General features: G+C 40.4%; 1 protein-coding gene across 3 annotated transcripts in view; it reads right to left on the bottom strand.

Annotated features, from left to right (window-relative positions):
* vps8 (VPS8 subunit of CORVET complex) overlaps nucleotides 1–23,729 on the bottom strand; it is a 554,976-nt gene that overhangs the window by 206,395 nt on the left and 324,852 nt on the right. For all 3 annotated transcript variants that reach the window (XM_072578743.1, XM_072578745.1, XM_072578746.1), the window contains one exon: nucleotides 3,409–3,578. In XM_072578743.1, coding sequence (XP_072434844.1) covers nucleotides 3,409–3,578 — 170 coding nt within the window. The remainder of the gene's footprint in view (nucleotides 1–3,408; nucleotides 3,579–23,729) is intronic.

Raw genomic sequence — 23,729 nt, 5'->3', positions numbered from 1 at the left:
GAATTTCACTGAGGCCAGCTCAGAGTATGACCAATCAGAGGGAAACCGGGGTCAGTGCTTATTAATCCCAACTCCTTAGCTTAGTCCTGGTCCCCATTCCTTCCATCTAGTGACCAAGATTTTTCACCTAGTATATTTCACTCTCTAGCTCTGTTTTTTGAAAAACAGAAAGCACAAGAAAATATATTATTAATTAGCACTGCTGCTAGACATTTTCACATAGTCACTTTTATTCATGACTCATTTTCATTATTTATTTAATGCTGGAATTAGTTCCCCCCCGAAATTCATGTTGCAGCAAACTTCACCTTTCTGAAATTTACTCACCGTCCCCAAGTAATAGAATTTTCCCTCCTAGCACTAGGCAAAAAGGTTAGATAACCATGACCTAGCCCAAGCCAAGTGAATCTTCCAGCTTCCTGTACATCCTTACAAAGTTCATTGCTTCAATCTAAGTATAAGAACCCACCTGTATTCTGCATGGTGAACAATAGAGATAACATTTTTGTTGCTCTATGCAGAACGATCCAACCCTATCTGTTTTCTGCCTCTCAGATGGCTGCAGACTTACTGTCAGGTATTGTGATACAGAGTTATATAGCATGGAAACAGACCCTTCGGTCCAACTAGTTCATGCCAACCATGTTCCCAAACTAAACTAGTCCCACCTGCCTGTGTTTGGCCCATATCACTCCAAACCTTTCCTATTCATGTGTTGATCCAAATGTCTTTTAAACACTGTAATCATACGTGCAGCCACCGCCTCCTTTCTGACAGTTCATTCCACACATCAACCACTCTTTGTATAAAGGTTGCTGCTCATGTCCTTTTTTAAGCTTTCTGCTCTCACCTGAAAAATATGCCCCCTAGTTTTGAACTCCCCCACCCTAGAGAAAAGATCTTTGCTATTAACCTTATCTACGCATTGATGATTTTATAAAACCCTCACTCCTCAACTGCCTACACTCCAGAGAAAGAAGTCCCAGCCTAAGCAGCCTATTTTTGTAGCTCAAACTCTCCACTCTTGGCAACAGCCTGGTAAATCTTTTCTAAAGCCTCTCCAATTTCATTATATTCTTCCCATAGCAGGATGACCAGAACTGTACACAGTACTCCAGAAGAGGCCTCACCAATGCCCCATACAATCTCAACGTGATGTCCTATCTCCAATCTTCAACGGTCTGAGCAATGAAGGCAAGTGTGTTAAATGCCTTCTTAACCACCATGTTTACCTGTGATGCAATTTCAATGAGTTATGCACCTGAATCCCTCAGTGTCTCTCTGTTTCTGAGCACTAATCCAGGGCCCTGCCATTAATTGTTAAGAGTCCTGCCCTTGTTGGTTTTACCAAAATGCAATATCTCGCATTTATTCAAATTAAACCCCATTTGGCGCTCTTCAGCCTATTGACCCATTTAATTATGACCTCTTTGTAATCTTAGATAACCTTCTCACCAATTTTGATGTCATCCACAAAGTTACTAACCACGCCTTCTATATTCTCATCCAAGTTGTTTAATTCAATGGCAAACAAAACTGGACCCGGTACGAATCCCTGTGGAACACCACTGATCACAGGCCTCCAGTCTGATAAACAACCCTCCACACCACCATCTGTCTCCGACCATCAAGCTAATTTTGTATCCAATTGACAAAGTCACCCTGAATCTCATGTGATCTAATTTTACTAATATGCAGAACCTTGTCAAAGGCTTTACTAAAGTCTGTGTAAACAACACCTACCATTCTGCCCTCAAATATTTTTGGTTACTTCCTCAGAAACCTTAAACAAGTTTGTGAGACATGATATTCCTCGCACAAAACCATGCTGACTATCCCAATTCTGTCTTTGCCTCTCCAAATCCAGTCCATGTAAATATTATCTTTCAGGATCACTTCTAACAACTTACCCACCACCGACGTCAGGCTCACAGGTCTATAGTTCCCAGGTTTCTCCTCACGCCTTTCTTAAATAAAGGCACAACATTAGTCACCCTCCAGTACAATCCCATCAAGGTGATCATCCCTTTATTTCTAATTTCACTGGATGATCCCTCAGAATCATCCTCTCTAAATACAGTAGTAATGCCTTACTTAATCAAAAGCACCACTCCCCTCCTCTCTTGCCTCCCTTTCTATCCTTTCCATAGCATCTAAAACCAGGAGCACTGAGTTGCAGTCCTGCCCTTCCCTTGGGCGAGTTGCTGTAGTGGATATGATGCTCCAGTCACATATTCCCATCCATGCCCAGAGTTCATTAGCTTTACCTGCAAGACCCCTTGCACTGAGAAAAGTTCAATTTAATTCTTCAGAGTTAGCTCATTCTCTGACTTGTTCTTGTCTGCCTTTTCTATAACTTGCTCTTTTCTGATTAAGAACCACTCTCATCTGTCTTTGTATTTTTACTACTACTTAGGAACATCCCCCACCACCCCTAAACTAGTTTAAGGCTCCTGAAATAGAACTAGCAAATTTTCTTGCCAGGATATTGGTCTCTTTCCAGTTCAGGTGAAACCCATCCCTTTTGAACAGGTCTTTTCTGTTCCAGAAGAGATCCCAATGATTCAAAAATCTGAATTCTTTCACGGCGCACCATATCTTCAGCCATTGATTTACCTGCCGTATCCTTTTATTCCCACTCTCATTAGAAGGTACACTGGGAATAAACTAGAGACCACTACCTTTGAGGTTCTGCTTTAGAACCTTTTACCTAGCCTCTTTTGTTCACTCTGGAAAGCCTTAACCCTTTTCCTGACTATGTAGCTCCTGACAATGTGTACAACAACTTCTCACTCTCCCCTTTGATAACATGCTTCAATCATTTTGAGATGTAACCCAATGCTACAATGGCTTTTGTGGGGGGACTAATCTGCATTCAAGGCACATCTCAATGTCAACATGATTTACATGGGCCATGTGTGCACATGAAAATGCTAAGTAGCTAATCTCCAGATCCACAAATCTATTCTGCCTTTGAGTTCAAGAGATAGGTCCAAGCCCAACTGTTTATAAAACCAATGGCATTCCTAACTTTGCTTCCCTCTATGACTCTGAGACTGATGGTCTACAAACAGGAAGTCATCAGAAATGCTCTTGCCTACAGGTGTAAACCTCTTGCACATTCTCTGTGACTCTTTTGACTTGGATCCTTCTTGTCCCCGTAGCAACTAAGCCACCTAGGCCAGCTGGTGGGCAGAATTCAGAGGAGGTCATGTGACCTTCACGATTCAATTTCGCCTTACATTAAATCAGTCCCAAACTATCACAATTTTATAAACTCTGTTTTTGAAGAAAAGGGAATTATCTTAACAATGAGCATGTGCCTTTGAAATTAGGGTGAAATTGGCAGGGGCTAATAGAAGGATACAAGTGGTTATTAGAAAATTATTAACAGAAGGTTGCACTTACCTAAAAATGATAACTTCTTCAGTGCCTTCTTGTTTCCTCTTATACTGCTGCAGACAGACACTGCAATGCTCCTGTTTAGGATTCAAACCCTTGCTAACAGCTCCACGCAGGTTGCACAGTGACCAATGGAGGTCATGGTTCAGGAGTTTGGTTGTGGTTTCTAGCAATGTCTGCAAAAGCAAATATTTGGACACCTTTATTTTAAAAATAAATCTATGTTTGCAAAATCCTCTCCATGCCCACTCACTGACCTTCTGTCAATGTGTACTCTTCCTTCAGTCATGGATTTGGGATGACTTGGATTCTGATTATTGATAAGGTGCAATTTGAAATGTTAAGAATTGATTGGTCGGTGAAGGTGCTACTTAGTTTACTTTGGTCAGTAATGTCTTTGTAAATTATTCTGTGATCACTACAGTGGCCTTTAGCTGAATTTAGAAGCTCATCTGTTCCAAATGACTCAATCATATGGTGACTGAAGTAAAACTTTTTTTCGAACTGAAAACCATACAAATGTAAATCCTGTCAAAGCCACTTTTCACTGTCCCTACCTAGCTTTCAATATGTCTGATAACGGATCTGTTATCAAGTTAAATTCTTTAACATTACTACCAAGACTAACGCTACTGCCAAACAGCTAAACGACAGCATATAATGTTCAACATACACAATTCTGCCACCCAAATAAAAACAGAAAGCCATTGTAATCCATGGTAGGAAACTCTTCCCTTTGGCAAAATGGATACATTATCTCATCTACCCTCCATAATTCGTTGGGAGGCCAGGTATAAATGCAAATACTCAGAAAAAGAGAGAGGGCTAAGCCCACCCAAAAGCAGTCACCTAGTGAGGATTAAACTCAGAATATTCCTCCCTATTAGGAAAAAATATCCAGGACATTGTTTCTAATCAATCAAAATTAGTCTTGATGATCACATTGGCACTGTTTTAGCTCTTCTACAAGTGACCCCTGAATGAAATAGACCTAGTCCTGGCTTGAAGGAACACAGCGAATAAGCTCACAGTCTGTATAACAGCTCCACTTTTTTCTGGTTCTGAATCTCGCCCTAGTCTTGAGATAACAACATTAAAATAAAGGCGAGGCTTGGACACATCCAACTGATCTATAAATTGAATAAATGCCCACATTTAACCTTAGATAACATTTAAATTTGATATCTGGTCACTTTTAACCCAAGAAGATGAATCCTTCTGTTGGATTTATGTGATTCAACTAATCATCAGATTATCTTTTCAGATGTTGCTTGTATTGCATCTTGGTAGCAAGTTTAGGGGAAAAATAACTTGCTATGAGTTTCAAATAAGTTTAGAAAAGTTAATGTGGGAAATGGAAGTATGAAATAAGGCATGTCTGAGGTACTCTTCTGTGCATTAGCTTCAGGTCAATTGTAGGCAAAAAAAAGAGATTCCCTTTTCATTAAATCTGTGTAGCTGACAGAAGAATAGTGAATGTGAGCACTCAAAGATAAAACTGTTTCATTGCCCAGCTATGCCATCTCTAACCTTGCCAACTTTTAACGATTAGAACATCATTTTAAGAAAAGGAAATGAAATGAAATGAAAAAAGATATGGGTCAGCGATTGCAGCTCATTGTTCAATGGTGACTCAACAACGAAATCTCTGTTTCCTCTAAACTAACACAATGGATGGTCACAACCACATAAATAAAATATATAAGGGAACGGAAAATGTGGTGTTGTAATTTATATACATTTTCCTCTTGATATTTTCATACATGTAGCAAATTAAACAGGAATATAAACAAGAGCAATCTGATCAAAGTATGATGTAATGATTGAAAACGGCAATCAAAACAACCAAATGGTGAAAATGTGTGATATTTCCTTCTATAATTCCTTCCTCTCATTTTTGTAACACAAACTATTTTGAAGTCCCCCTTTCTAATTGACATGGGTGATAAAGGAGATTCTATCTCATGCACAGAATAAATAAATTAAATTAACTTAGTCAACACTGATTACTATTTCCCAGCTAACATCACAGCAAACAAATAATAATCAGGAAGATTCCTTTTTCTAAAGCTGATACAGTTTATTAGAGCAGCATTTCCAATCAAAAGGTTTAATTTGCAGATGAAAGCAGCAGGTTTTGCAATGGAGGTACAGAGCTCAGAGGGTTAAGCAAGAAATTCAAAACAGCTTAACACAGTACCTTTCATTGTATGAGCTGAGTGACTGTTCCAAATTAACATCACACAGCAATCAATTAAGATTAATTGCCATACCGAAACTGAAATTTCAATATAGCCGATTCCTTTTTATATCAGCAAACAGAGTTTCAATATCTTGGAACATGGAAAACATGTTGTACAGGAAAGAGAACAGAAAAGACTTACTGATATAGAAATGCTCAGGTGTGCCTTTGATTGAAAGTACAAGGACTAATAGACTCATTAAATGTGAATAAATAATCAACGAGTTAAAGGGGATTAATTTTTCTGGTTCTGAGTCTCACCTTAATCTTGAGATAACAACATTAAAACAAAGGCTTGGACACATCCAACTGATTTATAAATTGAGATCAAAGAATTCACTAAAATTGAGGATGAAATTAAACTGCATTGACCTTGTCATTCCTGCAAGTGAACTGTTCGTAGACCTAACTGTCTCTTTATAAATGGTGTACATTCCCTGGAAGAAAGCAATATCATTGAAAGATACAGTGGCAGCTTTTGAAGATGCAGCCAAAATCTATGTAAAAAAAATGTGCTAGTGAACACTGCAAAGAAACTCGTTTGCTTTTGAAGCAAAGGACAATTTCAGGAAACATCTTTGGTCTGTATATTCAAACCATTTACATTCTTACATCCCTTCAAACCCAGTGTCATGCAGTAGTCATCTGCAGCATCAGCACTACAGTCATGCATTACCAAGAACAGATGGTTGCTGTTTTAAAACCGAATTTGTCTCAGAAGAACTTTTGTTAGAAAATCAATTCTGATGCACCTGCAAAACACAGAGATTTTAGTTTCCCTCAATAAGATTGATCAAATTAACACACAAATCATGTTAACTGTAACATCCCGATTCAGCTGAGGCTTGGGGCTGTAGCTAAGGATGTTTTGTTGTTTATGATGTTACACAAATCTGTGAATAAAAAGGCTTCCTGCACCCAATATGATGCCACGCATTTCATTTGTTTTGACCATTTCTTTCATTTGTTTTTACAATCAGAGAATCACTGAGACTTGTAATGCTGGAGCCTATTCAGCCCCAAAAGTCCACATTGGCTCTTTGTTGCGCGTTGTCCCACAATTAATTGTCCAACTCTCTCAAGTTATTTATGCAGTTGTCTACAATTACTTTTTCAGCTGGAATGCTTTGGATCCCAACAGCTTGAGTAACAAAAATTCTCAGTACTCTAGATTTGTCGACAATTATTTTGCATTTGTAGCCTCTGGTTATTCACTTGTCTTTGGTAGTAACTTCTCTCTCTCTTTATGAAAACCTCTCATCATCTTGAAAACCTCTATCAGGTTGCCTCTTAACTTTCTCTATTTCAAGTCCAACAGTGCTAACTTTTTCAACTTTTCCCATCTTTCCTGATAACATTCTGGTATGCCTCCCTGTTCCTTTTCTGAAACTCATATCTTCACTGCAATGTATTGCCCTTAAAGTATCCACAAAACTCCAAGTGAGGCTGACTTTCAATTTTATACCTTTCTCCTTGCTTTAATGTTTTATTCCTCTACTTTAAAACACAAATAGACCATATGTATATTTTATTCACCATAAATTGATTCATAACTTTTTGTTTGCTAATTGCGAGTTGCATCAAGTCCTTGCAGGGTTTCTCAACACAAAGCCTGATGATTTTTCACCATATCTTCTTAACCCCCTTTCCCCCTCCCCAGTCTTGATGAAACATCGACACCCCTGCTCCTCTGATGCTGCTTTACCTGGTGTGCTTTTTCCAGCTCCACACATTATCGACTCTGACTTAGCAGCATCTGTAGTCCTCACTGTCTACAACTTGCGTATCTTACCAAACTCACCTTATTAACTATCTACCTAACCAGAAATGCTTCTCTCATGTCTCATTCTTGCCCCCCATCTTACAACGGACTAATCCTGGATCAACTCAGCACTCATCTCACACTAGTGTGTTGAAGGTGCTTTGAACAGGGTTGCAGACAGCGTCATGATTCTCTGCCAGGGACCTGGTGGATGGGGTGGTGAAAATGAGCGGTGTCCTTTTCCAAGACGGTAAAGTAAACCATGCCGCCAAACCTGTGTGCACCAAATTGTTGGTGCTGAATAAGTTGTTCAGCAATGTCTAGGATAGGGAGGTGAGCAGTATACTGGGAATCAGTGCATTAGAGTGGCCAGGGAATAGGGACACCTCAGGTCAGGGTTCATGAGTAGCATGATTTCCCTTTAAAGGGCATCATATTGGCTGGTCCTACATTTCCCTCCCTTTCGGCTCCAGGCACTTACCCTACCCTCATTCCTTTCCTGTTGTGCACTTTTCAAATTCCAGTATGATAGAATTCAGCTTTTGATTAGGGGGGGTCAGTGAGGCCCCAAACCTGCAGATCCCCTCCCTGGCAGCCCTTTCCATGAATCCCATAGGCTTCACATCTCCCCAGGTCTCACCCAACCCTATCTAAACTTGCACCTGATGACCTTCCCCCTCAGCCCCTGGTATTTGTGGAGACCATGTCAAGTGTAGTCATACCCTGTATTGAAGCCAGAGTGCTGCTGTTGGTTGATAAACCTCCCCCCTCTGCAAGACCCCCTTCCCATCTCTGCTTTACTATGTCCTCCTAGCACAAATACAGTTACCCACCTTGCAAAGAGTTAGCATCCTCCTCCTTGCCCCAGCCTGCAGCACCCAATCCTGAAAAATAGGTTCCTCCCTTGTCCCACAATCCCCTTTTCCTTATTTTGGTGATGGGAGCCTATCGACTGCATCCATGAGTAACCAAACCAGACAGCCCCGGATGAGAAGTGCCAGGACCCTGACTGAAGCCTGTATAGTTCCCTGATCACATCAGCCCTACGCCCTGGACTGGCTGTTACTATGAAGCCACAAGACTGACTGTGACCCACGCCCCAAACTGCAGAAACACGGATCCCCGACCAACATGACCAGACACCATGGCAAATCTCCTGCACTGACATCAGTGAGCCCTTGACTCACTGCATTGGGACCGAATGGCTGATAGCCCTGCCAGGGGGTCACTGAGGACGACTTCCCCCAAGACTTTAGTACATGGCTAACCGTTTGCTGCATGTATATGTGTTTGCCATATGTAAGCTGTTGGCATGCTTGTGGATGTGATATTGATATAGCATTGTGCCATAAAACAAGATTTCTGTGTCCCCTGTCCCTTGACTGAGGACTACTGACAAGCCAGGCAATGGCCTCATTGTGCAACTGCACTCTTTGGTACAGCACAGCACAGTGAAACAAGGCAGGCATGATATGAGCACCCAAGTGGGTGTGTGTGAAGAAAGCTTGCTGGCAGCCCTGAGATACTGCCCGATCCAACTGTGATTTGCGTACTTGCCGCTGAACACACAAAGAGTTCTTGCAGCAGCATTTCAATGCTATTGACTGGTGCTCCTTGCAATGCAAGTCTGTATCTCCTAAATGGCCTGCAGGTGAATCAGATAGATGCTGTGATGGTCGTGAGAGGTTGGCAAATGTTGAATGGCAAAGTCCATGGATGGGCGGTAGCTGACAGCCATTGTGTGTGCCCCAAGATTTGGTGCTGAGCAATATAGATGCCAGTTACAGCCAGTGATGAGCTGAAGTCACCAGGTACCCACTCTGACTTCCATCTTGAGAATTCACCACGTTTTTACGCACATTTGGTAAGATAGGAAGCTGAATTTTAAAGCGGTGAGTTGTGGCATTCTTAAGCCATTTAATGTATTTTTCAAATTGGTAACTTATCAATGCAAGTGAGAAATCTGTTCCTTCACTCAACAAAAGTAAATAAGATGCAAACAAGATGCTGAGATGGGCCTTGTACAACTTCTCAGTTGGTTATGCTACAAACCTCACCATAGCATTTGTCATTCAGACCCCTGGAAGATTCCACCCACTCAACTTTCTCTGCACCTTTAAGAATTCACCTATTGACACCAATTTGCTCTGCTTTTCTACACCTTTCAAAATTCATTCATTTCCATTATTGTCTTTTCAAACTCAGTGCATCAGTTTATGACTTTCCATCTTGAATGCTATCTGCCATGTTTGAGTTCACTTTACCATCCTGTCTATAATGCCTTCCTGAGTCTTATAACTATTCTTGCAAATACCTTGCAGTTTCATACGACCTGCAAAGTTTACATGCCCAAGCTAAGATCCTCTTATACAAATCAAAATAATAATTGGCCTTTGTGGAAAACTATCGCAAACTACTTTCCAATCTAAAAAAAAATCCATTTCTGCTTCTTGTTAATTAGTCAATTCCTTCATTATGCCTTAATGCCTTGGTTTTTAATCTTCTTAGTCAGACATTTTTATGTTGCTTTATTTAATGTCTTTAAATCCTTATATGGCATGTAGGAGTCACTGGTAAGATTTGATTTGTTGCCGATCTGTAATGTCCTGAAATAGCCTAGAGAGCCAGAGTGCAGTTAAGTATCATTTCTGTGGGCTTAGAGTTACACGTAAGCCAGATCTGGTGAGGATACAGATTTTTTTCTTAAAGGACCTTAAGGAATTTTTATTACAATTGACAAGCTCTTTAAAAAAAATTATTACTGAATTCAAATTCACTATCTGCCATAGTGGGATTCAAAACCAATAAACCGAAAGCATCAGTCTGGGCCTCTGGATTACACTTCCATGACCTTACACTTAACCCCACATATTGATTATCTACTACACCTGGTGATCAACATCCTGTGGTCTCAAAGAATTCAATCAAGTTAGACAAGATTTACTTTCAACAATTCTGTGTAAAAGTTCTTGATTAACACACACCTTCTTACCAAACAAAAACTTATTTTGTCCTTGATAGAAGTTTCCAATAACTTCCCCACTACTGATGTTCGGCCGACTGGCCTGAATTTCCTGATTCATCCCTCAATCATTACTAGATATAACTTAGAAACCCTGTAGTCCTCTGGCAATACTCTTCAATACAATGCTGGGTAAAAGATTGTCAACAATGCCTTTGCTATTTTCATTTTTCCTTCTTGATTTGTAAAAAATGAAAGAACTGCAGATGTTCAAAATCAGAAACAAAAAGGGAAATTGCTGGAAAAGCTCATCAGGTCTGACAATGCCTGTGGATAGAAATCACAGTTAATGTTTCAGGTCCAGTGACTCTCCCTTTGGTTAATCTCCTCTATCTACGACTCTGTAGATAATTACCCTCTTTTCTTTCAGTGTAACCTTTATAACATCTGTTCCATTTGTGACATCTGATCAAAAGTATTAATTTAATACTTCAGCCATATCTACCATCTACACATGGCAATTTACCTTTGGGGCCTTACAGATCCGACTTTTCTTAACTGAATCTCTTAAAATCATAGGTTTATAAATTGTTTTGGGGTTCAATTTAATGTTGCTTGTTGCTCTTTTATGGTAGTCTTTCTTTGCCTCTCCTATCAATTATCTTTCATATCCGTGCTTACTTTTCATAATCATCTTGGTTATGAACTACATTTTGTTCCTGACATTTGCCACAAACCTCATAGGTTGTTGCTCTACCTTTTATTTCCTTCATCCAAAACCCCATAGCCTTGAATAGTCTATGAATATTATTTGATGGAATATGTCTAGATTTTACCTAGACTTTCACTGAATGTTTTCTGTTATTGCATAAACTCAGAATCAGCTTTTCCAATTTACACATGCTGAATTATGGAATTATGGAACGTAGCTTTTCCCCAGTTGAGCATTTTTGCCTTCAATATTTTCTGGTCATAATTAACCTAAATCAAATTATGTGTGGTTGCTGTTAGCTGGCATCCAGAATTCAATTCAGTTTCATTTCATCAAAATCTTTTAAGGGGTTTGTATCCCGCTAAAGTGAGATCATTGTTACATTACCATTTTAGTTAATTTCTGAAGCAGAACAAGAGGGAGTTCTGTTGATTAGAACTACAGAGTAATATTACAGCCATCACTCTGTGGAATTGTGTGAACTTAAGAGAAAATTTTTCCTACCAAGTTACCTTTAGTGAACAACACAATATAATAATTTGTTAAAGGGTCAAAACTTCCTCTTCAGATGGCTCTGAATGATTAAGATAGCAATATGGCTGAGACCATTATCATGGCAAAGGAAGCAACAGACTGAAATTTGTAATTCCACAGTGCAGATTGAAATACTTTCAGGTAAAACTTTGCTCTTGGCTGTCTGGTTGCCTGAATGTCCAGTGTTTTTCATTCAATGAATCACATTCACAAAGTAAAGATGCCATCGTCCCAGAGGACCACGAGGCTAACTGGTGGTTTAACCTGAGGGTCACCAAGCCTTAGGCGAGGGGAGAGGTTGAGATGGAGAGTCCTTCATGCAACTAAACTCAGGTTGTTCTCATCACTGTGCATTGCAAACTAGCCAACTGAGCTAACTAGCCCCAATTACAATACCGAAACATGACACATTAAACCCTCAAGTTAACTCCAATAGTAAATTTGACTATTAGTTTTCGTCTAAATGATAAAAATTCACCTCAAGACTTAATATTTTATGAATTTCCAATGGGCACAATATTATGGATGACAAGAGTGTCAGTATACAATATCCAAAGTGGAACAGAAGCAGCTTTTAGCTGAAGTAATGCAACTAAAGACTCAATTGTCTAATCAACCAATAGTGTTATGGACACAGAATAAATTCAATAACAGGAAGCAGAAAGGACGGGGTGGGAAGTATCAGACGAGATTAGATTAGATTACTTACAGTGTGGAAACAGGCCCTTCGGCCCAACAAGTCCACACCGCCCCGCCGAAGCGGAACCCACCCATACCCCTACATTTACCCCTTACCTAACACTATGGGCAATTTAGCATGGCCAATTCACCTGACCTGCACATCTTTGGACTGTGGGAGGAAACCGGAGCACCCGGAGGAAACCCATGCAGACACGGGGAGAATGTGCAAACTCCACACAGTCTGAGGCAGGAACTGAACCCGGGTCTCTGACGCTGTGAGGCAGCAGTGCTAACCACTGTGCCACCGTGCCGCCCATAAATTGATTCTGTCAGTTTGTGTAACTAAGGTAGGAGTATGGAACAAAAAATAAATTAACCGTTTATTTTTCAAATACTGACTATATACGAAGTGAGCATGGAAGCACAATATAATTGGTTTGAATCATCGTCTTCAATTTGTTTATCTTCCATACACTATATAGCACAAGAACTTATTACAAATTTCAGGTTTGCCTTTGGTAATCTGTCATTCAGCAGTGCTATTCACCCTGCAATTGGTCGAAGTATCTTATAATTCAGAAGCGTTCTCAGATTGCCAAACGTTTAATCATGCAATTTGATGATCTGTGGTGACAGTGTGAACACAGTGGGAACTGTGGTGGCAACAACAGAAAGCCCCTATGATCTGAACTGAATGCCTCTGATCGATAGATCAGGAGGTTGTGAAACAACTTTCATGATCTGGCCTTACTACATTCAACAGATGAGGTGTCAGCTGTCATCGCAATATAGGAAGCTCATTGTTATGGGGAGAGCACTGCATTGACAGTAACCTGCAGCCCTTAAAAGACAAAGGAATATTTCAAAGTTGGTGACTGGGAGTGGGCTATTGAAGCAGAATCATTCAGATTCTCCAATAGAGCTTGTACTGAAAGAGAAAGGAAGGCATATTGTATTGCAATATGAAGAAAAGCATCTGGCCAAATTAGCCAGCAGCAGTGGGCAGGCAACTGAGCAGGTCAGTGTAGAGTTATTGCTCTTACATTCTGATCAAAGTGTACAAAGTTAAACAAGTTGAAAAGGTGAGGCTCCCAATCACTTCTACCTCGTTCTTTAAATGCATTCCTCTCATCTTTCTAGCTAACTCTCCCTCTCACATACAGCATGACAACTGGGTATTGCAGTGCGGAACTGGTATTGTGAACATTGAGTTTCACATTTATTTGTTTATTTTTCCCAATGCTTCAGATAGCGTACAGACTGAAAGGGAGAAATCTCCAGAAGATGTCACTGTCACTTGCATTTTCTGTCCCAAGCTTCAACTAAAGTGTAAAAAACGGAATTTGTGTGTGTGGGTGCATGTGATTGATGACTCTGCAACATTAGTTAGCAGGGGAAAGAAAAACATTGTCTTTCAGTTCCGATGAGCATGGAAGATCTGGGAGAGATGATGGGTAGGATCGTTAATCAATTACTTCCAAAATGCTTGACCTATCATCTACTTCTTCCTCATCCTCTATTTCAATGTTCCCTTCCCTCATCCAATAGTGCCACCATGTGTTGGCCCTGTTGCAGAGTGAAGTTATGTAACAAACAGCAAACCACTGTCATACAGGAGCCTCTCAGTAGGCTCCGTTGCAGGAAGCCACTGGACTTCTCCTGGCAGTGGAACTGTTGCTTGAGAATTTCAGTGGTTTGTATGACACAGAATCTAGTTGAAACATGGATTTGATCACAAAGCAGTTCAGCCTCTGTAGATGGAGTTTTATTTTCTTTAAGACCAAGTATGAAGGTGGGTAGGAAAACAAGAAGGATTTCCACTCGCAAGCAGGAAGGAATTTATCCCATGCAATGATGTTCTTCCTAGCTCATTAAATATTCACCAATGCCCCAAAGTTTACAGGCAAGTGGGAAGGAAATTCTATTCCCCATCAGGGCCTTCCAGGCTCCAAATTTCAGACTCCATGTTTGAAAGTCATCCCTTTGCAACCCTGGTGTATCACTCAACTCCTGGTCATCACCCCCAACCATCCCTAAAGATGTCAGAGACCAGGGGAAAAGCAGTACCACATGTTACTGATACCTGACTAGAGGTTCTCCCAAAGACTATTCAAAAGACACGGTTCTCCCAAAGACTATTCAAAAGACACGGTAAGTTATTTTCCCCGCTAATAGCAACGAGAGGCCATTCTGATTGATGAAGGCCGTGTGGATAGTAGTGACTGTGGGAGTCACTTAAAAGGCCCTGGCTCCCATGTTGGAAAAGGACAAATGATCCTGTTCTGCCAGGGTATGTACCACTGTATACTCAATGCTTCACACCATTGTGAGTGAAAGTTAGCATTGTAGTGTTCCACTGCAGAGGACTGTCACACATAAGAATGGGTGCCAGGCATCTCTATCTGATCCCTCATGTATACTTGTGTCTCTCACTCAATTGTACTGACCAATGTGGCACTACTGACACCATAGCAGTTGTACCTCTCACATTTACCAGGGTTTACACTGAAACATAAAAGGAGCTGCAACACTCAGCAATTCACACACTATCAGGTCATTGACCTTTCATTAAGAGTAGAATAATGTAGATATGTGATAGCTTCTCACCAAAATCTATCCTGAAGCAAGGATACAACCACAAAAGATGGCCATTTGAGATGCACCCCATTTTGAGATTAGCTGCCCAAGCCTTCCCCATAGAGGTGTGCTAACATCACCTAGAATGGCTGCCTCATTTGAGCAGGCTTGTTGGCCTAATTGGGCTTCATTCCTAACACTAAGGGTTCAGCAACAAGCCAGACTGCATTAATTTTACTTCCCACTCAATAGCTGGATTCCTAAGAACATTCATAAGCCAAGTGTGTTTGAAATAGTCCATAAATGGAAGGGTTAACACGTTAGGAATTAAGAACAGTGTTTACTTTTTGGTGACTGAATGGGTATGATACTTGCCTATTAGATTGTTACTTGTTAATTGCAGTGAAATTGCTGAACTGAATAGAACCTTTTGAACATTTGTTAGATACAGACCCTTTGTTCCAACTCTATCATGCCAACCAGATATCCTAACCCAATCTAGTCCCAGCACTTAGTCCATATCAGCACTTAGTCACACCACCGTGTGTGTGAAAAAGCTGCCCCTTAAGTCCCTTTTATATCTTTGCTTTCTCACCCTAAACTTATGTCCTCTAGTTCTGGACTCATCCACCCCAGGGAAAAGACCTTGTCTATTTATCCTATCCATTCCCCTCATGATTTTATAAACCTCTATTAGGTCACCCCTCAGCCTTCAATGCTCCAGGGAAAACAGCCCCAGCCTATTCAGCCTCTCCCTGTAGCTCAAATCCTCCAATCTTGGCAACATCCTTGTAAATCTTTTCTGAACCCTTTCAAGTTTCACAACATCCTTCCAATAGGCGGGAGACCAGAATTGCAAGCAATATTCCAAAAGTGGCCTAACCAATGTCCTAAACAGTCATATTATGACCTTCCAACTCAATGCTCTGACCAATAAAAGAAAGCATATAAAATGCCTTCCTCTCTATCTTATCTACCTACAACTCTACTTTCAAGAGCTATGAAGCTGCACTCCAAAGTCTCTTTGTTCAGCAACACTCTCCAGGACTTTACCATTAAGTATAAAAGTTCTGCTCTGATTTACTTTTCCAAAATGCAGCATCTTGCATTTATCTAAATTAAACTCCATCTCCCACTCGTCAGCCCATTGGCCCATCTGATCAAAATCCTGTTGTACTCTGAGAAAAGTTATAAATGCAGAGCAGTTTTATGCTAATCGCTAGGATGCAGCCAGGGTTGTATATAATCTCAAAAGTCTCCAAAGTTTTTACCCCATCAATGGGCTTCAATGGGTAAAAATACACTAAATTTCTTTCAAGCTGAATTTGAAGCTTTCTTTAGAAACTGGAAACTGATTTACTTGTAAACTAATTTAATAATTTCATCTGGGGCGGCACGGTGGCTCAGTGGTTAGCACTGCTGCCTCAAAGTGCCAGGGACCTGGGTTTGATTGCAGTCTCGAGTGACTGTATGGTGTGGAGTTTGCACATTCTCCTCTGGGTGCTCTGGTTTCCTCCCACAATCCAAAAGATGTGCAGGTTAGGTGGATTGGCTACAATAAATTGCCCATTGTGTTCAGGGATGTGTAGGCTAGTTCCATTAGTTAGGAATAAATGTAGAGTAATAGGTTCGGGGAATGAGTCTGGGTGGGTTACTCTTTGGAGGGTCAGTGTGGACCTATTGTGCTGAAGGGCCTGTTTCCACACTTTAGAGATTCTATTCTATGATTCTATGGCAAAATGGCTGAAGTCAGAAGAGGCTGACAGAACCAGACTGATAGCAGCAGTGAGACAGGAATATGCCCTAGGTTTAACCTATTTCTTTATTTTTCTACCTAGGTAACTTGTAGCTAAGATGGCGTCATGAATGGTGACATTGTAAACTTTTCACTGTACTTCTGTATCCCTGTATTTGAGTATATGTCACAATAAAACTTAATTATAAATTCTAGATGACCGCTCAAGTGGAAACATTTTGGAATGTGCTAAATAATCAAAACCAGGTCAGTCCAGGCAAACCAAGCAGAGCATTTCGGTCAAAGTTTTTTTTTATTCATTAATGTGTGTGGGTGTCACTGGCTAGGCCAACATTTATTACCCATGCTGAAATGCCCAGGGGCAATGAAGAGTCAACCACATTTCTATGGATCTGGAGTCACACGAGGGTCATGCCAGGTAAGGACAACAGTTCAATAGTAAACTAGATGAGTTATTCTGAAAGCAGACAATGGTTTCCATGATCATTACTGTCTTAATTCCAGGTCTTTATTGAATTATCTGCTATAGCAGGATTCGAACCCAGGACATCAGCTGGGTCACTGGATTAATAGTCGAGCAATAAAACCATTAGACCACTGCCTTCCCTGAGGGAAGATTACTCCGAATGGACCCACATTCCTTTCAAACTACCTACCTAAGGGCAACTGCATGGTTGAATTGGAACTATTTTGTTTAAATTGTCATTAAAATTGTTAGATTTAGAGTGAGATCCTGTCAATTATAATTCCGAGTCTCTGAATGCAAACTAAAATATAAAATCTCCTCCAAGTCTCTGATCTTTTCCTTTCTTCCAGAGTAAACACAAACAGCAAGATGTTCAGTACAAAATTCAAAAATAACATGAGGAAATCAGACGCAGAAGTGCATAAGACATTACTAGTAACCATACATCAGTCTTACGTCAATGCAGTGGCACCCTTGAGAATCATGGAGGCAGTGTGTTTTTATGGATAATTGTGGATGCAATAAATGAAACTCTACCTGCTGTTACTGGTTGCATGGGCAAGCAAGGGAAGTATTCCTCTGGAAAACGTTTCATCAGACACTTGCTAAATGTGAGAAAGAACTACAGTATGCCTAACATTATTTGCCTGTGGCAGCCTAAGAATGGAAGACAATAAATGTACAGTGACCGTGACAGGATTAGACAATGATGTGTTAACTCTGACAGTTGACTTTAGGTGACACGAGTCTGTACAAGCCTTAATGCAGAAGTGGAGCCACTTTAGCAACTGCTCTTCCAAACAAAGCAGGCCTATATATTACCCTGGGCTTGAAACATTCTGTTAGAAGGAAGAAATTTTAATGCGTGTATCGCCTTCAATTTGGTTTTCTGATGCCATATTGCTGTTTCCTCTTTCCTCTTGTTACAGAAGGACACAACTGAAGAAATAGCAGACTACCAAAGTCCTGTAGGAGTTCAAAACATTGTACTAGCACTACGAGAAATTTAACATACTCTAAGTAATATTGGATTAAATGGAAAAATAACGAAGTATTTTCTAAAAACTGTCCAGAGCAGATGAAAATCACTTCCATATCACTGAAAATATCTGTGTGCCACCTCATGTCCTTTAAAGTCTCTCGTCAATGTGGATTTTTGATTTGATCAAAGGAAACTATATTGGCATTCATCAGACACAAGCAGCTTTATTGGCCTGGGCACACTTAGTCCTTGGCTTAGCTATGGACTTTCGGTATTGTGATGTAGTTATAAAGCCTTCAGGAAGCCCAAAGCTCCAATTTAAGGATACATGAAACTGTCACATGATGGCCTGCGCAACACTAGCTGACAACAGAGTAAAACGATAACATCATGTGTGAATTGGTTACGCCACCATGATAATTCGTGAGTATATCCACTTAGCAACAGGCACCGATGCAGAAAAAGACTCGCAAAGACAACTGATAACTGCTTCATTGTAGCAGAACCTGATTCTTACGGATTGGTCTCATCAGCGCTCAGTAGACATACACACTATGAAGCTCCCCCAACCCCAATACATTTGATTTATTGCTTGTCCATTATTTTACATAGATGGAAGGATGATGATCATCTGATCACTATGAAAACTTTTTCAATCTCTAGTTTACTAATACCTCATACTCTCCTGTAGCAGGGACCGCAAACTATGGCTTTTCAAACTTATAAAAATTCATCTGATTTAAAACACAATACATAAGCATAAATTGTTCCAAAATCCTCTGAAGGAAAGCAAAATGAGAAATACTGAAAAATTACTGACATTAATGCAAAAAAAAACTAATTAAATGTTTACTTTCATTTAGTCACCTGGGGAGTTGAAAGTATGGAATCATGATCCAAGTATAGTCATGAAGTGATGCAGGGCTGAGAGCTGGAGATAATGGTCATCGCATGTAAAATCTACTTCAATCTCCACTTTAAACAGATTCTATTCTCATTTTGAAATCCTTAATAAAGTTCTTTATTCATATTTATAGGAAAAACTATTTATGTAAACCTGCCATGCTGTAATTACATTCCCCTGCTGCAGCACTTCCATTGCATTTGTGTCTAATTACTGTGTGACAGGTTTACATAAAGTTTCCATTCTAAAACTGAGCATAGTGCCTTCCTCAAGAACATGCTGACAGAATGTGTGCACAGATTTAAAATGCATACAGATGCAATGTTTCAAGTAGATAACATAAGAAAGCCATTAAAAATTAAATAATTCAAAACAAAATTAGAATTACATCTTTTTAAGTTGCTTCTCTTTTAGTTTTAATATCATTTCATTTTTAAGGTCCATTTTCTTGAATTACATTGACATTGCCTGGTTAATGTCATCTTTCACCTCCGCTCCAAGCTCAGGGAATTACCTATCCCTTGCCCTTAATTCCTTCTGCCATGGTTCTGCTTCTCTCTGACATTGCCTTCCTGAGCCCAGGCTCCGGCCTTAGCACTAAGCTTACCACCCCCCCACCCCCAGCCCTTGCCTCACTCTCGCTACACTGAAGTCACTCCAGAGGCCATTATCCTGTCATCATGTCACCCTTCAGTTACAGGTGAAAAGTCCTTGATGCCAATCCAGCTCCTTCAGAGCTAGCTCTCAGGAGGTGACAGAATGTCTGACACTCTTTTTAACTGTCAGATAGGGCTCCCTATGTAAAAGTGAAGACTGCAGATGCTGGAAACCAGAGTTTAGAGTGGTGCTGGTAAAGCACAGCAGGTCAGGCAGCATCCGAGGAGCAGGAAAATCGACATTTCGGGCAAAAGCCCTTCATCAGAAAAAAGATAGGGCTCCCTGTTTGGATCAGATTAACAGCCACAATCAGGGAACTCACATTCTATGCATTCCACTTGGCTGACCTCATTACAATCACTACACCCACCCCAGCCTGTCTCCCTCTGCCCTTATCCAAGGCTGCTTCCAACGCTATTGAAGCCTATTCCTTGTCCTGTGGCTCCAAACTCATACTGAGGACTTAGTCTACTATCAGAGGTTGGTCAATACAACAATGCTGCCGCTTCCTGAACTGACTACCTCTGCCAGAGGCAAGTACCTGGCCACTCAAAAACACCAGGTGAGCATTATTTTTTAAAATACCATAATATACACTGGGTGTACCGTATGGAGTTTATTTCATAGTTAATGATGTAATTTAGTTTGGGACTTATTTCAGTTAGGAAGGCACAGTGCTGTGAAGTATTTCAACAGGTATACTGTTTTTCTTCACAGGGTAAAACATGTCCAAAGGAGCTAAACGACTTGAAAGTAGGTTCCTTTAAGAATAAATAACTCAGTTAAAGTTGAGATTTTCAGGAACACAGCCACAACTTTAACTGAGGACTTATGTACTTTTTTATCATGGAATGACTGATGCAGTGTTAGAAATAGTTGAAAAATATCCTAAAAGATTCCTACTCTATTGAGAGGAAGGAAATCAAGTGTCAACACTTGGTTAGAGCTCTGCTGTTCATTTTTCTCGCAATTGCTTCAGTTCTTTTGGATTTACAGAATCAAACCCTGTTCCGACTTAAAAATGCCTCAGTGGCCTCAAATTGTTCCCAACTTGAATCCTGAATGCCTCTGTAAGGATCAGCCCACACCAAGTACTTTTTACTATACTTACAATTTAATTTTTGAAGTTTTTGTCATATCCTTTGTCTACCCATGTCAAGAAGTGATGGCTGCACAGTGATTAGCACTGCTGCCTCACAGTACCAGGGACCTAGGTTCAATTTCATCCATGGGTGACTGCCTGTGTAGAGTTTGCACATTGTCCCCATGACTGCATGGGTTTCCTCCGTGACTGACCAATGGCTCAGTCTTCCTCCCACAGTCTAAAGATATTGGCGAGGCTAGATTCCCCATAGTGTGCAGGCTAGGTGGATTAGCAATGGGAAATGGAGAGTTTCAGGGATATGGTAGGGGGTAGGGGTGGAATGCTCTTTAGAGTGTCGGTATGGACTTGATGGGCCAAATGGCCTGCTTCCACACCGTAGACATTCTATGAAGTCCCCCAACATAAAAGTCACTTGATTTTGTATGCATTGCAGCCCTTCCAAGGGTTGAAGGTTTCATAATTAAGGTCTAAATGATCCTAATTTATTTGTAAAAACTTCACAACCCCTTAACCCTGGTACATGTTCTATGAGAGGATTATGCATGTGAGTTTTCATGGGAGACTGCGAGGTTTCAACTGTTTGTCTTAATTCAAGGCAAAATGATGCACGTGCCCTCTGACTTCTTTTGCCTGTCAATAAGCCAATGTGATCTGGTTGCCACTGGTTTCACTCTTGCTGACTCAAAGATCCTGGACAGAGAGTGCACAGAGAGAGAGACGGAGAGAGAGACGGAGAGAGAGACGGAGAGAGAGACGGAGAGAGAGACGGAGAGAGAGACGGAGAGAGAGACGGAGAGTGAGACGGAGAGTGAGACGGAGAGTGAGACGGAGAGTGAGACGGAGAGTGAGACGGAGAGTGAGACGGAGAGTGAGACGGAGAGTTAGAGTGAGACTGAGACTGAGAGTGAGAGTGAGAGAGCGAGAGCGCGTGCAAACTCAGACAGAAGAAAAAGCACTGTTCTGTCAGCCACCAGGAAGAATGCAGATGGCAACACATTTCTGTTTGAAGAGACACATGGAAATTTAAGGACACAGGAATACTCACCCTGGCTTAACCAACAGGGGTCATCACATCATGGTCTTGTTTCTGGAATGATTTGGAGATGCCGGTGTTGGACTGGGGTGTACAAAGTTAAAAATCACACAACACCAGGTTGTAGTCCAACAGGTTTAATTGGAAGCACACTAGCTTTCGGAGCGACGCTCCTTCATCAGGTGATAGTGTCACAATCAATTTTTCAAAGTGTAATATCAGTTACATCACACTGTAAATTTTTGCGATAAATTCTGTGTTATGATCGAGTCCTCCACTATCCTGGTGTTGTGTGATTTTTAACTTTGTTTATGGAAGTTGGTTTGGGCGTTTTCAGAAAGTGAGAGAAATGAATTTCGACAGGCATTGTGATTCATGGAAATGGGAAGTGGGAGTTTGTTGGAAGCTGGGAATGACTTTGGACAGATTTCTGTAAAAGCTACAGTACGTTGTAGAGTCTGATCTAATGTATTGACAGAGTGAAGATTAAAATGGTGCTGGAAAAACAAGCAGGTCAGGCAGCATCCGAGAAGCAGGAAAATCGACGTTTCTGGCAAAAGACCTTAATCAGGAATGGGCCTTTGCCCAAAATGTCGATTTTCCTGCTCCTTGGACGCTGCCAGACCCGCTGTGCTTTTCCAGCACCACTCTAATCTCCAGCATCTGCAGTAACCACTTTCGCCGTATTTACAGAGTGTCCAGTTTCTCAGTTGTGTTAAGTTCAATAAGTTAGTGGGCTAGTTGCCTACTAAATTAATGTTTACTCGATGTTAATTTCGCTTGCTAGTTACAGTAAAAGACTTAAGTATGAAAGATTGCCATGTACTCCATTGAGATAATCATGGAGAATTCAAATCTCCATTTTTAAAGTTATTGGTCTCTGGAGGTAATGTAGCATATAAGAACATGAATGTATGATGGTTACGTATTTGCTTTCAAAGACTTTTTTTTGTTTTAAAGCAGATAGTTCTCGCCATCTAGGAATGCCAGAGATTGACTCTAACAAACTTGTTCATTTTGCTTAATTACCATTGTCAGTTTAATGCTGTGTCTGCTCCAGAAATATTGACTAAAATATAATGAGAATTTATCGTTCCAGTTATATCAATTGTACTCAACTTTTTAATGTCTTTCAATGGCAGAGTACTGGGATCCCCAAGACAATAACTACTGCACATTAAAATTGTTTCAACTTTCAATAACATATGGGAGATGCAATCTCTCTTCCAAAGGGCTTTCTGCTGCTGTCATTGTATTAAATAGTGAGTTGCCTGGCTCAATAAATACAATATACATTTTATACGTTGTTAAATGCAAGGCCATAGAACAATGCTTATTAAACATTCATACTATAAAATTTCATGTGTTGAAAAATGAGAGACCAGAACTTTACTGAAGCCATAAACCTTATGTGATATACTTCCCAATAATAGATGATTTCATGATGATACACAGGATTCCAGTGAGAGTTTATCACATAGTTCAAAACAGCTTAGATGTTTTCAAGCAAGAGAAAAAGAAAGAATTGCATTTTTATAGTTCTTTTCATGAGTACAGCTTATCCCAAGGCACCTTACAGCCACCGAGGTAATTGTGAAGTGGAATCAATGTCGTAAAATGGGAAACTCAGCAGCCAATGTGCACACAGTAAGAGAAACAGGATGACGACCAGATAAACTGTTTCAGTGATGCTACAAGAGGCAACAAATACAGAACAACCTCAATTACCCGAACAAGACACGTGGGGAGTATTTTGTTTGTATAACTGATTGTTTGGAAAACTGATAACGTTTTACAGGACCTTGAGATCTTGTTCAGATAATCTGAAATTCGGATAATTGATGTTCAGATAACTGCTTTGTTCTGTATTGCTCAGGACACCAGGGATAACGCCTTTGACTATTTTTTTTCAAAAAGCATCATGGGAATTTTGTGTCCACCAGAGACTGCCAGC

Source organism: Chiloscyllium punctatum, chromosome 10, assembly GCF_047496795.1.
Source record: "Chiloscyllium punctatum isolate Juve2018m chromosome 10, sChiPun1.3, whole genome shotgun sequence".
In the NCBI taxonomy this organism is placed as follows: domain Eukaryota; kingdom Metazoa; phylum Chordata; class Chondrichthyes; order Orectolobiformes; family Hemiscylliidae; genus Chiloscyllium; species Chiloscyllium punctatum.
The sequence above is the reverse complement of the archived record's forward strand: the minus strand, read 5'-3'. Positions and strand labels throughout refer to the sequence as shown.